This window comes from Perissodus microlepis, chromosome 10, assembly GCF_051167445.1.
Source record: "Perissodus microlepis isolate ML-2025 ecotype Zambia chromosome 10, ASM5116744v1, whole genome shotgun sequence".
Lineage (NCBI taxonomy): Eukaryota > Metazoa > Chordata > Actinopteri > Cichliformes > Cichlidae > Perissodus > Perissodus microlepis.
Window position 1 is genome coordinate 32,598,397 of NC_140470.1, and position 14,173 is coordinate 32,612,569.

Below are 14,173 nucleotides of genomic sequence, written 5' to 3' on the forward strand. Positions count from 1 at the left end.
AAAACTCAGGTGAGGTTTCAAAGCTGTGATAAAGCTGGTTCGCCTATAAAGTGCTCTGTAGGGAAACGAGCTCCAGCAGCTCTGCGCTCAGGAAACAAACTATATTTACTTATCTTGTGCAGAAAAATGCGCAGACATTGCGCTATATCGAGCACCGGCTGCCCAGTTAAACTGTGACTGTCACCAGGTCACGTGGGCGTGTTTCTTGAATTAGCAGCAGGTGTTAAACAGCTGACAGGTGAGTAGGAGGATGCATGCAGGTAAACTGAGGGCCTGTTGAGCTGATCGCTGGTGTCGTGAGAAAAATGTCAGCTGGTTCTTTATGTTACAGAAGCACAGAGACACAAGACCAGGCGGAAAGAGACGATCGTTCAGTGAAAACGAGAATCTGCGAATGCAACAGTTAAGCTGCACGGCAATCAATCAAACATTAGAGAAGCTGCAGTGGCAGGGTTAACCCCGCCCACTTAGTTTGATGGGTGAGGCTGACAGATAAAATGATTTCAAGGTGAGACATGAAGGGGACAATAGTGCCAAAATGAATTAAATAAATACATCATTAAATAATTAATTAAAATTATCAATAATTATTTAAATGTGTTATTAATTAAATATGTCAATAATTATTAAATGTGCCAATAATAAATTAATTAAATGTGTTGTAAATATTTATTTAATTATTGCCACATTTAATTAATTATTTAATGGTGTATTTATTAATTCATTATGTCAGTCCTGGCGTTCCATATCTGTGGGAGTCTGAAGGCGCTTATCTTTTGCCTGCTGTTGCCTCCCTCTTGAGGCCAAACAACGAACAGCAGGCAGCGTAAAGCGACGTGGATGTCGCGAAGGCGGCGGAAGTTTAACGTTTTAGTCTGCACACGTTTGATGGCGGCGATTAAACCTGAAAAGGGCAAAACCCGGCTTTCTGTTCTTATTTGTGCTTTTTAAGTTTTTATACAGTTTATCTGACATTTAAGTCCTTCATCTACATACTGCTGCCTTCAGGCTGTAGCCATGGAAACAGGTTTGTAGCAGATTGTTTGGTCAATGCTAATCTGCTAGGCTAATATTTCCTGTAAGACAAAACGCCATAAATAAATCCGTAAGTTTTACTTTGTTGGCTTTAGAAGCGTGTCTGTGAGCAGCTGATGGTATTTACATGTGCTCCGTCTTGTTTTTCTACTTTGACAACGAAGCATTTCGCAAACAGACAAAGCGGCGTTAAATTGAATGGAGTCTGGCGGCGCTGGGATTACGAGTTTTATTTAAGGGAGTTAAAGGAAGTAAAGGTTCTGGTTGTTTTTAAATGTAATTGAATGTGTTGTTAAAGACGTTGGTACACTCATGATTAGCTTTAAGTCAGGCTGCAGAGTGTCGGCCTTTTCTGTCCTGATCACAACGTCCCAAGAAATTATTCAGATTAACAACAAACCTGATTTATCAGCTAAAGTGAGTGTGTTTGAAGATGACCTGGCATGGACTCTGAAGACTGTACTCCGAGACTCGCTCTTTAATTCGGCTCTCAATAATTCATCCTTATATTAAATTTAATTTCCGAGCTGCCTGTTTAAAGTTTTCAGGTTGAATTAAAACAATGTGCCTCTAAATTGCTTTTTTTCTAATGGAGTCTGGTATAAAAACATGCGTTCTCGTGGGTGTGTTACGTTGGCGTGTGTGTAGTGTGGATTGAATCCTTCGAGACATTATTGAGGTTTAGATTTACTGTAATTAAATAATAGAAGTTAAAAGCATGTGCTCCTGATGATCTCAGGATAATCTGTGTTGTGGGTTTGAATGTCGTGTTACTGATTAACTCGTGTGCTTCCCGGTGCAGACGAGCAGGCCAGGAACCGTTTCCAGTTGGAGCTCGAGTTCGTCCAGTGTTTGGCGAATCCCAACTACCTGAACTGTGAGTGACTCTGTGATCAGAAACTCGCAGCTTCACATTTGCCAGAGTTTAACGTAGGTTTTGTGTGTTTGTTTCCAGTTCTGGCTCAGAGAGGCATCCTGAGGGACAGATCCTTCATCAACTACCTGAAGTACCTGCTGTACTGGAAGGAGCCTGAGTATGCCAAGTTCCTCAAGTACGGCGACATGTTTGATTCTCGGTTTAGATGATTTTCTCTTTGAGGATAAAGTTGTGATGTTTGTAAACCCTTCTGTCAGCTGACCTCTGCTCTGTGACTCCGCCCCCTGCAGGTACCCCCACTGCCTGCACATGCTGGAGCTGCTGCAGTACGAGCACTTCAGGAAGGAGCTGGTGAACGCTCAGTGCGCCAAGTTCATCGACGAGCAGCAGCTGCTGCACTGGCAGCACTACTCACGAAAACGCATGCGGCTGCAGCAGGCGCTCGCTGAGCAAACGCAGGCGCAGCCACAGACGGCCCCGCCGCACGGCAATGCCGCCGCAAAATGACGACGGAGTTGGCGCGCTGCTGGGATACCGAGGTTATTTCTCCATTCACGTGAACATTAAAGACCGCGGGGGAGGAACTGAGGTGGGAGCTGATCAGCTGATGGGAAGCATCAGCTTTGAACTTCCTGTTGGGATTTTCAAGCTAAAATTTCTCCTGGATTTATGGATGTGACTATTTCCTGGAACTTGTCAGTCCTATGGTCTCAGCAGGAACAGACTGAAAACGAAAAGGCAGCAGAGGTTTTCATTTAAAGTCCCGCTGCTCAGCTGCAGAGCGAGCTCCTGCCTGATGGGGGCGTGCTTTTATCTGCGGCGATCACCTGAGTGTGACTGAAGTGTTCCGGGTGAGGGAGAGGGAAGTGGCTCGGCCTGTTTTCATCCTTTGTTCTAATAAAATGTTTGAAATGTGAAGAGTTTGTTTCTGTTTGCGTGTTGATTAAACCAATAAAGTTATGCAGGCTTTCTTTGTGTTAGTCGGCTCAATAACAACAATGACTTACCTCCTTTTCCTAACCACTTTTCCTTGACCTGAAATATCCTGACGTGAGGGAAAGGTGGGAGGAGACTCGTAGAGGAGGTGCTCTGATGCAGGTCACACATGAACAAGATCTCACTTCATCACAAAGAGCTTTTCTCTTTTCTGTCAGAGCAAAGTTTCCCTCCATCGTCACTTCTACAGCAGAGCATTAAACAGTGATTCAGTGAGGGTGGCTCATGATGTGCATTTAAAGAGGAAACTCAATATTTCTTTTCTATTTTTAGATCCCGTTAGATTTAGATCCTATCGAAAACAGATCCGGTGGAAAAGAGCAGAGCAACAAGACAAAGCATCCCTGGCTGCAGAGCCTTGAGCACAAACACAGACAATGGCACAACAGACAGCGAGAGAGAGCCCTCCTGGACCCTCTGTTTATTGACTGAGGGTGCGTTGTTACCTGCTGCTCTCACCTGTAAGAGTGTAAGAACTGCGTTTATGACAGGACATCTAAAGCAGCGGGAACCAAAACAGATGAAGGACCGAGGACTGAACGTGCAGTGAGGAGTGCAAACACCATTCTCAGAGGTCAGCTGACTGATACAGCTAACAAACATTTTATTATAAAATTAACTTCAAAAGAAACCCGGACATGTAGTTTAAGTCATTTTTGTTAAATACTGACACGACAAGCAGCGTAATAGGATGGTTAATACACTAAAACCTAAACTATCATCGAACTATTTTTTCAAAATAATCCGTCCGTTTATTTAAAAACAGGAAGCGTTGATCGGAGGACTGTACAGCTAAAATAAATACACAAATAGTTCGATAGATAAATAAAATAATACCAGCAATAAAATGTAACAGAGGAAACAAAATCATAATAATACATTGAGTAAAGTAAATCCACTCAGGAAACTAAATGAAGCTAAAATGTATTGAAAATAGAATCAAATAAAATATTATTTTTGCCGTTTTCTGGCGCTAAACGTCCTTATCTGCTTTTATTGTGAAGGACTCCGGAAGTTTTTTTGATTACGTTAGCGGAAGACACGGGACCGTTTTCTCCGTAACACCAGGGCCATTGCGCGGTAACCGAGCGGTGTTGAGACGTGAGTCGTGCCTCGGTACCTGGATGGACGCCCAGCGGTTCAGTTAGCTAACGTTTAAGCGATGTTTTCGCTGATTTCCGCGGACACCGGGACAGGAAACGGTTGAGCGGGACGACGGTAACTCCTTGTTTCTTCATCATCACTGATTAATCGGGGTGTTTTGTTTAAAAGTGCCGACTTTAATGTAGCAACGGGGCGATCTGCACTGACAGGTAGACTTAAAAAGTTTGTGGCTGCCTGGTGTGGGCATGCGCAGTTTGCAATATGGGGTTGAATAAACGTGATTTATGAAACTGTGGCTGAGTTAGCTTGTTAGCATTCTGATAAGGGAGTTGTTCATATTTGCTCATCTGTGAAGTGTGGAGGAGCGGAGCTAATGGCTCAGACTGTAAAGTGGCAGCCTGCAGATCCGAGTCCAGGCTGGGTTAAACTGTAAACTGAACGCTGTTAGAGTCACAGCGTCACCTGTGACCTTTAAACTCACATACCTTTTATTCTTTGACTCTAACAGGGTTCAAAATAATCAGACTGTACAGAGCTTCAGTTCCGCTAGTTTTAACTCCTGCCTCTTTATGCCAGTTTTCTTCTGATTGGCTGCCCCTCATAAACAGAACATTTAATCAGCAGGTGGGTGGGGCTTCTTCTGGTGAGCAAAGCCAAAACCAGCAAAATGATAATTTTGATGCTCGGAAATATTTCACATTAATCAGTTATCACCTAGTTATCCATCTGTGTGCTGTGGCTGTGTTTGATGTGAGCACGTAGCACTGGAACATAGATTTACAACAGGAAATGAGGTGGAGCAGATCAGCACGTACTGTATTCATACAGCATGCATGCTCATTATTAGCCGTTTACTCACTGTGATAACCAGACCTCATCTCAAGCGTTTGTGTCTCCGTGCTCAGTTCAGGTGGAGTCACCAGCACAGACCTGATGTTGCAGCGGGTGGCGGTGGTCGGTGCTGGAGCAGCCGGACTCTGCGCGGCCAGGCACATCCTGTCCTGTTCAGGCCGCTTCGCTCCTCCGGTGGTGTTCGAGCTCTCTGAAAACGTAGGCGGCACCTGGTGTTACGACGAACGTGTTGGAAAGCTTGATAACGGGCTGCCGGTGCACAGCAGCATGTACAGAGACCTCAGGTAGGCTCACCTGTCTGCACACCATCGATGGGCTCGCTGCGAGGGCCGGCTCCACGTTTCACTAGAGCAGCTTTGCATAATTTATGTTGTAAAGTCATCCTTAACGCTTCAATCCTGACTCAACTAAAGCCTAAAGTCACAGTTGTTTCTGGTCCTTTCCTGTGGGCTCGTTCTCTCTGCAGTCTCCTACATTGACATGAACATGAGAGAAAGGCTGAGCTGCAGTGAAGTTTCCTTTCTGTCCTCACAGTTAATGTTTTCTGATATTCCGACAGGACCAACCTGCCCAAGGAGGTGATGATGTTCCCGGACTTCCCCTTTGAACCCCAGCTTAGCAGCTTCCTGCCCCATCAGGAGGTCCAGAGGTACCTGGAGAGGTACTGCCAGAGCCACGGCATCCGGCCTCACATCCGGGTGAGTCGCCCGGGATTCTTCTGAGTCAGATTTAACCTGCTGGCTCTCATAACACAGTCTGTGATGTCATGTAGTGAAGGGTCCAGGTGGCTGCTTTGTGATACATGTAGACTTTACGATTCAGTTAAAATCTTTATTGATGGCAACATTTTTTATTTCATGCCCTTCGAGTGCAGAAAGGAAAATATCGACTCAGTAATGTTAATAATAATAATAATAATGGATTGGATTTATATAGCGCTTTACAATGCCACTATTCATTCACTCTCGCATTCACACACTGGTGGAGGCAGCTACAGTTGTAGCCACAGCTGCCTGGGGCAGACTGACAGAAGCGAGGCTGCCATATCGCGCCATCGGCCCCTCTGGCCATCACCAGTAGGCGGTAGGTGAAGTGTCTTGCCCAAGGACACAACGACCAGGACAGAGCCCGGGGATCGAACCGGTGACCTTCCGGTTACAGAGACCCCTCTGAGCCACGGTCGCCCACATGTTTTATTCCTTTCTTTGTTTTATTGTAGAGTCTTTACAGTATAAAGCGCCTGGAGGCAGCTGTTGTTTTAAATAACATTGATTGAATTGAAAATTGAAAAATGTCTGCATCTGTAAAAAGTAAGAGTGTGGAGTTTGTGGGAAAGACCACAGCGGTGACCATCGAGATGTTAACTCCGAGCCACAGTCTGAAGCGAGGCTCCAACCAGCTCGACTGCTTCTTGTATTTAACCAAGAGGGTAAAATCTGGTTCAACAGAGACCTGATCAGGATCACAGATGCACTCTGCAGTAGAAGAACTGAGGTTTCAAGTTTCCCAGCTGGATAAAAGCAGCTTTCGTTCGTTTGAACTTTCTTTTTTAACTCCTGGTACCAGAAACACGAGCAACAATCCTAACAGCTGTTCATAGGCAATACAGATAATCAAGGCGATTACCCAGCATGCTTTGTACATGAAAATGTACCAGCGGTGTTGCTTCCTCAGGCTTAATGAAACCTGTTCATAAAGCATGGTGTGACACACCGAACTGAAACTCAAAGAAAAGTTTTCATTTCCTTTTTCTTTATTCATCATCTCATTTATCTTCCCTCTGCAGGCACACGCTGTATTAAATAAACCATAAAACCCAAATAAAGATACAGCAGTTACACAAACACTACGTCACAGCACTAAACACAAAGCCCATCCATCCAATACTAGTCCTGACCTGGTTAATGTTACATGGCTGGGTTATTTTTCAGAATCCCTGAAAGAAATAAGTGTGATTGTGGTTTGTTGTCCTGAGTTTTTTTAGTTCTGGTTTATGAAGCCGTGACAGTGATCTGATTGGCTGTAACAGGGTGTTAAACATAAGGAAACATCGCTGCATCCAGGAACAGCCTGATGCTTCGTCACTGATGGAGTTTCTAATATGACTAAACTGCTCTCTTGTATAAAGCCAATACCTGAGTACCTGCCACAGGTGTAGACCCCAGGATCATCAGAGATTTGGAGACGATTTCAGCCCCGTCAATAAAAATCTGCTCGCCTTGAATTTTCTAAGAGATCTGATTTGTCTCAAATATGATGCAATACAAAAGTAAACCTCCCGCGGCGCCACTTTCACTCCTCACTGTGACTCTTTTTGTCAGTTCAACATTGTTGTGGAAAGCGTGAAGCCCGTCAATGTGACGACAGAGGGCGAGGTGGAGGAGAGGACGGCGTGGGAAGTGACATCATCTGATTCTTCAGGTCATCAGAAAACTGAGACGTTTGACTCTGTCTTCGTCTGCTCGGGGTGAGATCACACACTGCGTTCTGTCTAATGACCAGCAGGGGGCGATGGCAAATAAAAGTAATAGTGCAGAAACCTATGAATCTGGTTCTGTGACCAACACTTCGCCGATGAGTTGACGGTCTCAGACGTAGTTTAAAGTTTTATTAAATCAAAGGTTAAACTACAGCATCTCATTGGCTAATGATCCGTAACACCTGGTCAGTGTGTGGCTGCGATTCAACATATTTGCATTCACTAATTATTCCAGAGAGGAACTTTAATACGATGTCTTTTTTAAAAAGTCTTTAAATGTTGACATTTACAAATAAAAGTGTGAATCTTGTGAAGTCTAAGATTTTGTGTTTTAGAGAAAGAAAATGATTTTATTCAAAAGCAGAAAGTTACAAAATGTGTATTAAAGCTCTTAATTTGAAGGTGAGCATTTTATTTTGAAATGACTCTGTAGGCTGTATAAAGCAACAAACTCTAGCTGCATGTTTCTCAGCTTTACTTCAGAATAAAAGCCTCTGCCCCCTGCTGCCACTTGATGGTGCCAAAGCTCTGAGTTCACCTGCTTCAGCGGCTCTTATTATTTTGACTCTTATTTTGTCTGTTTTAAAGGCACTACTCAGACCCTCACATCCCACTCATACCAGGCATCGAGAACTTTAAAGGTAAAACAAACATTTATGCCTTCATAAAAAAAAACAAAGCTTTTACAACAAGCAAGTATTTTAATGAAAAGTTCCTGATATGATAGAAATTTGTTTTTCTGAGGAGATTGAATGAATGCAGTGAACTGCTGATGACTTCATCAGTTTCATTCTTGTGTTTAAGCCTCAGTAACATCTGTAAACACTCAGTCATGATTAGCATTAATCTGTGTCAGTTTAGTAAATCGAGGTTCGCTGGTGCTAGATTGGATCAGCGGAAGGACTGCGCTGCTCTTTCCTGACCATCAGAAAGTTGCAGAGCTCAGTCCTCTCCTTTCTGTCTGCTGCACACTGAAGGTGTGGACAGTTTTGCGAGTTCACAGCAGATCGTGACACTTCAAACTGAGCCGCATCGGTGTGAGCTTCAGGAATGTTTGTGCGGCTGGTTAGACACACCAGCATTGTTTGTTCTCATTTTGTGCTGAATCCCCACAAAGCGTACCTCGGGGTGTGTTCAGACACCTCCGGGAAACCTTCGTGTTTCAGTCAGTTGGTAAAATCAGAGGTTTCAGAGGCTTCTGGACACCAAAGAAGTTTGAATGAAAGCTCAACAGGCAGCTCAGCCAAGTCAGTCAGAGTCAGAGAGACTTTATTTATCCCCAAGGGGCAATTAAGATAGATACCCTGCCGACCGTACATGCAATGCACAAACATCACATTGGGGAGACAGGTCGCACTGGCCGGTCGACCCCACGAGCAGCCACCCGAACCGAAACCATGGAAAATGCACAACGTGAGGAAAGACGAGGAGAACAAAAGAACTCCTCCCAGACTGAGCTCCAACAGGGAGATCAGTTTGAGAACAGAAAAAAACACCTCTGCACATGAATCAGCACATCTCACAACATAAAGACATAAGCTTCGAGTGTGTCCCTTCACCCGGTCAGGCAAAAGTCAGCAATCTTCGGTCGACGCGGGTGACCTTGAATGAGGAGTCACAACAGCTGTTTTGTTATCTAACGGAGAGTTGTGTTATTCCCGTCAGCTTTTGCCTTGAGCATCCAGCTGGCGCCACGGGGGCCGCATCAGATGAAGATGGTAGTTGTTGTGGTTAGTGCGAACAAACTGCTTCCGGTTTTACAGTTGGTCTAACGTCCATCACTGGTCACCAGGTCTCTTAATTCTCGTTGTTCTTCTCCAAGATCTTCTCCATACTGCGTTCAATAAACACAGTCTTGAGTATTCACAGCCCTGCCCATCGTCTATCATGTCGGCCAGCCTTGTGGGACAACTTTTACCCCGCCTACTCTGGAACAGCTGTCACCGCTGCACAGAGCATCCCTCCCAGTGATCCATTCTAGAACCAGTGTGCCTCTCTGTGTGCAGGGAAAGTGCTCCACAGTCACTCGTATCGATTCGCCGAGCCGTTTGCGGGTCAGTCGGTGGTCGTTCTGGGAGCCAAAGCATCAGGTCTGGATATTTCCCTCGAGTTGGCCAATGTGGGTGCCCAGGTAACAACTAACATCTGCATGCAGATGTATTATTTTTATTATTATTATCTTTATTTCTTGCATATTTTAGTTGACCTACCAGAATGCCTGACGAGCTGGGCACCAGTGGGTTCCTCCTCTGATGGGAGGAAGGTGCCAGGTGATAGACAGAGGGTGCATGTTCCTACATTTGTATTAACTGTTTGACAAAGCCACAGGGAGCCTCTGGTTAGAGAGCTGGAGGAAGAGGAGCGAGAGCAAAGACGTATAATTGTGTCTTTAAAGAAGTTAACAGCAGGTTACGCTGCATAACTGCAGCCTGGGACGGGCAGCGAGTGCAGAAAGCGTGTGACGGAGCTTTAGACTCACGGTAATTTGCGTGTTTTTCTTTCTTCATCTCACAGGTGACTCTGAGTCACCGCCGCCCTCGGATCACGTTCCCTCTGCCTGATGGGATTCAACAGTCCAGCTCAGTAGAGGCCGTCGAGGACGACGGCAGAATTCGCTTCCAGGTGACTGACCTCAACTGTATTAATCCTCCACTGCAGGAAGTCCACCTGATACAGTGGCTTGCGAAAGTATTCGGCCCCCCAGCTCAGTCAGATTAGCGTTTGTGAACAGCAGTTTTCAGATCTTGCCACAGATTCTCGATTGGATTTAGATCTGGACTTTGACTGGGCCATTCTAACACATGGATATGTTTTGTTTTAAACCATCCCATTGTTGCCCTGGCTTTATGTTTAGGGTCGTCGTCCTGCTGGAAGCTGAACCTCCGCCCCAGTCTCAAGTCTTTTGCAGACTCCAAGAGGTTTTCTTCAAAGACTGCCCTGTATTTGGCTCCATCCATCTTCCCATCAATTCTGACCAGCTTCCCTGTCCCTGCTGAAGAGAAGCCCCCCCAGAGCATGATGCTGCCACCACCATATCTGACAGTGGGGATGGTGTGTTCAGAGTGATGTGCAGTGTTAGTTTTCCACACATAGCGTTTTGCATTTTGGCCAAAAAGTTCCATTTTGGTCTCATGTGACCAGAGCAGCTTCTTCCACATGTTTGCTGTGTCCCCACATGGCTTGTGGCAAACTGCAAACGGGACTTCTTATGGTTTTCTGTTAAGGGGCTGAATAATTACACACACCCCACTTTGCAGTTATTTATTTGTAAAACATGTTTGGAATCATGTATGATTTTCGTTCCACTTCTCACGTGTGCACCACGTTGTGTTGGTCTTTCACCTGGAATTCCAATAACATTGATTCATGTTTGTGGCTGTAATGTGACAAAATGTGGAAAAGTTCAAGGGGGCCGAATACTTTTGCAAGCCACTGTATATAATAAAGTTCAAGCAGACACCTCCTGTGATTGGTTGGTTGTATTTGACACTGTGATGGGTTCCAGGACGGCTCGGTGACGGAGGCGGATGTCCTGATGTTCTGCACCGGGTATAACTTCAGGTTTCCGTTCTTGGACGCAGCCCAGCTGGGTCTGGACATCCAGGACCAGATGATGTCACCTCTGTACCGCTTTCTGGTGCCACCCGCCTTCCCCTCGCTCTTTTTCATCGGCATCTGCAAGATCATCTGCCCCTTCCCCAACTTCAACTGCCAGGTGAGCGGCAGCGTACCATCACACCCACTGTTCTCCACTGCAGCAGTCCCAGTGTAGACTTTCTAAGAAGCAGAGCGGACTTACTCTGGTTTGAATGCCGTTTGTTAGGTAGCTTCGGTTGTTAGGTTCGTTTGTCTTCTATCGCTGCAGGTCCAGTTCGCCCTGGCCGTGTTGGAGGGCTCGGTCATGTTACCCTCTCGAGTTCAGATGGAGGATGAGGTCCGGCGGGAGCTGCAGGAGAAGCTGGAGCGGGGAGTCCAGCATCGCCACCTGCTGATCTTGGACCAGGATCAGTGGGAGTACTGCAACACACTGGCTCGCACCGCTGGCTTCCCACTGCTGCCTACGGTCATACGCAGCCTGTATGAGGAGGTGTGGCGGCAGCGACAGATTCACCCCAAAAACTACCGGAAGCTCAATTACAGGCTGATCAGCGACTTGGAGTGGGAGCTGATCAATTAGTCGGTGAAGGGCAGGAGTGCAAACGAAGCTGAGTCTCTAGCGCCGCATCAGGCTGTACCTGAGAGGCCTGCTCCCTCTGCCCCTCTTCAAATTTACTACACTTGCTTAGGTTGAGGACTTCCACCCTCATCCGTAATTATACTTTAATAAACTGATTAGCCAATGAAAACCTTTTATATTTAAACTCCCGCTGCAGCTAATAAAGGCTAATAAGTCATCGAACCAAAATACATCGACACTTCACTTAAAAGCAGCAGCATTGAACAAGCAAAGTTTATAGGATGCACAAATCTCGGATGAGCCCCCAATTTAGCTCAGAACACAAAGAGTTGTCTCAAAAACCACCTTAAAAATATTCGAATGCTTCAACTTTTGTGCTCACTGTGTGATAAATGTTCTCGCCTGCTAAAGCCGCTGTTAAAAACACACCTCAGAATTTTATTGATCTAAAAGTCCAAAGTATTTAATACATATTGATTTGTGAAGGCTGCTTTTACTCCCTGTGAGTCCGTGATGTAAACTGGTGTGACTCCAGAGCTGTCACTAATATATCTGAGTTTATAACAATGGCACTTTGCTTTTAGTTTTAATTACTATTATAAAGGACAGTTGGTGCTCACAGTTATCCTGTGAAGAAACAGACACAGGAAGGGCGGTGCTGATTATTTGCAGGTTATAGAGACCGTCGGCACTGATGCTGGTACAGAGATGAGACTGTGAGTCTGTGTTTAAATCACGTCTTAAAACCCACTTTTATTCCTTGGCTTTTAACCTCAGTGAGACTTAGTTTTCTCTTTTAATTGAAGTAGTTATTTAATTAATGATTTCACTCTTCTTTTATTTGTTTTTTATTTATATCTCATGTAATTTTATTTTACAGTTCCAGTGTACAGCACTTTGTGTCAGCTGTGGTTGTTTTAAAGTGCTTTATAAATAAAGTTGATGATGATGATGATGATGATGATGCAACGAGGTAAAGTGTTGGCAGGTTTTAGATGACACAAATAGAAGCAAATCTGTGACACCGACAGGCAGAAAGCGAAGCACTGCAGTAGGTTTCACCTCACAGTCTGAAGGAGGAGTCAGGAGTCGATTCAGCTCATTTTAAATGAGCTAATCAATCTGATTCTCAGGCCTTCAGAACTCATCTCACAGCATGAATCTAAATGTGTTTGCCCACAGCTGGCAGCAGACAGAGGAGTGAGCTCTACACAGTGACATTATCACTAACTGCACTTTATATGCTGAGATTTTGTTGTGATGAAGGTGTTTTGAAGCGAATGCTGGACGGTCACTGTGTTTTTAATGGGCTGATCCCTGCAGCGATATCCTATGGATCAGGGCTGACGGGAACTCTCAAAGTGTAATCAGATTACTGTGAAATCATGGTTCCAGCTCCACAGAGGACCAAGCTTTGTAGATTTAATCACCTTCTAGTGCCACCCTCTGCTGTGATTAGCAGAGCTGCCTCTAATAAACATTGTACACTCAAATCTACCTCAATCATTACAATAAACGTTCATTATTTCAAGGACAAAGACTCGCTGTGGATGAGAGTCAGAGATTAATAAGCAGTAATTATTAAATGCAGAGAGGTGTATAAATACATAGTGAGTGAAGAAGAAACACCCAATGCATCATGGGAATTCCCCAGCAGTCTATGCCTATTGCAGCATCACTAAGGGAGGATTCAGGGTCACCTGGTCCAGCCCTAACTATATGCTTTAGCAAACAGGAAAGTTTGAAGCCTAATCTTAAAAGTAGAGATAGTTTCTGTCTCCTGAATCCAAACTGGAAGCTGGTTCCACAGAAGAGGGGCCTGAAAACTGAAGGCTCTGCCTCCCATTCTACTTTTAAATACTCTAGGAACAACAAGTAGGCCTGCAGAGCGAGAGCGAAGTGCTCTAATAGGGTGATATGGTACTACAAGGTCATTAAGATAAGATGGGGCCTGGACAATCACAGAGATGAGTCCGCTGTCAGAGGCCATAAGAGGATCATTTATAATCTTCACTGTTTCTGTTCTGTGATAAGCTTTAAGTTTTTCTTTGGTAATTTAGTTGAATGAGTTCCTTAATTTTCTGATTTTTGTTGAAGATCTTGGGTGTAGTGAGAGAAGTTGTGGAGGCACCACCCCCCTAATAAAATACCTTAATGTTGCATCAGCTCTTGTTTTTAGAGGAAAACTCACTATTTGTCGTCCATCTCGTCATTTTACTTGTTTGGTTTGGTTTTTTTTAGTTTAGTAAGTAATAAAAGTGTTCACTGTATAAAACCTGACCTCTAGTTTATCTTGGTGGGAGTGAAATCCGTGTTTGTTTTGTGTTAGCTCACCACACAAGCCGTAGTCGTGTTGCAGTTTTGTTTCCTTTCTAATCTTAAGGTTTCTTTCTCTCATGTTTATACAGCACGGCTCCTGTAAATAAACTTAATGAGTCCACACAGACTGTTTTGTGTGTCTCCAGAATAACTGTCTGCAGTTGGTGTAATATTAATTCTGTCTAGTAGATTTCCACTACACAGATATGCCCTAAGTGCAACTCAGGAATGCTTGTCCTGCCAGCATATGTTGGAAAAAGAATCTAATTGTTAGCTCTGAGAAAGCCTGGACAATAAAATGTCATTTCTGGTAAAGACGGCTCACCGTATTAGT

The 14,173-nt window shown here is 44.6% G+C and overlaps 2 protein-coding genes across 5 annotated transcripts; both read left to right on the forward strand.

The window, feature by feature from the left end:
• The first annotated feature begins 804 nt into the window (after positions 1-804).
• Positions 805-2,887, forward strand: med31 (mediator complex subunit 31). Its single transcript, XM_084941245.1, has 4 exons — positions 805-1,027; positions 1,838-1,912; positions 1,991-2,087; positions 2,203-2,887. Exons 1-4 carry the CDS (start codon positions 1,018-1,020, stop codon positions 2,417-2,419), a joined length of 399 nt encoding a protein of 132 aa, XP_084797371.1. The 5' UTR covers positions 805-1,017; the 3' UTR covers positions 2,420-2,887.
• Positions 2,888-3,189: 302 nt separating this feature from the next.
• On the forward strand, positions 3,190-13,960 carry LOC146379730 (uncharacterized). 4 transcript variants are annotated; one of them, XM_084941195.1, is made up of 9 exons: positions 3,190-3,482; positions 4,918-5,148; positions 5,424-5,562; positions 7,186-7,331; positions 7,932-7,984; positions 9,350-9,474; positions 9,858-9,965; positions 10,849-11,058; positions 11,209-13,960. In XM_084941195.1, the coding sequence occupies exons 2-9, from the start codon at positions 4,946-4,948 to the stop codon at positions 11,518-11,520; spliced, it is 1,296 nt and encodes a 431-aa protein (XP_084797321.1). In that variant the 5' UTR covers positions 3,190-3,482; positions 4,918-4,945; the 3' UTR covers positions 11,521-13,960. The 4 variants fall into 4 exon arrangements, with proteins under 4 accessions (XP_084797321.1, XP_084797318.1, XP_084797320.1 ...); XM_084941192.1 differs by lacking the exon at positions 3,190-3,482 and adding an exon at positions 3,950-4,126; XM_084941194.1 differs by lacking the exon at positions 3,190-3,482 and adding an exon at positions 3,950-4,126 and having other exon boundaries at positions 4,923-5,148.
• The last annotated feature ends 213 nt before the right edge of the window (positions 13,961-14,173 follow it).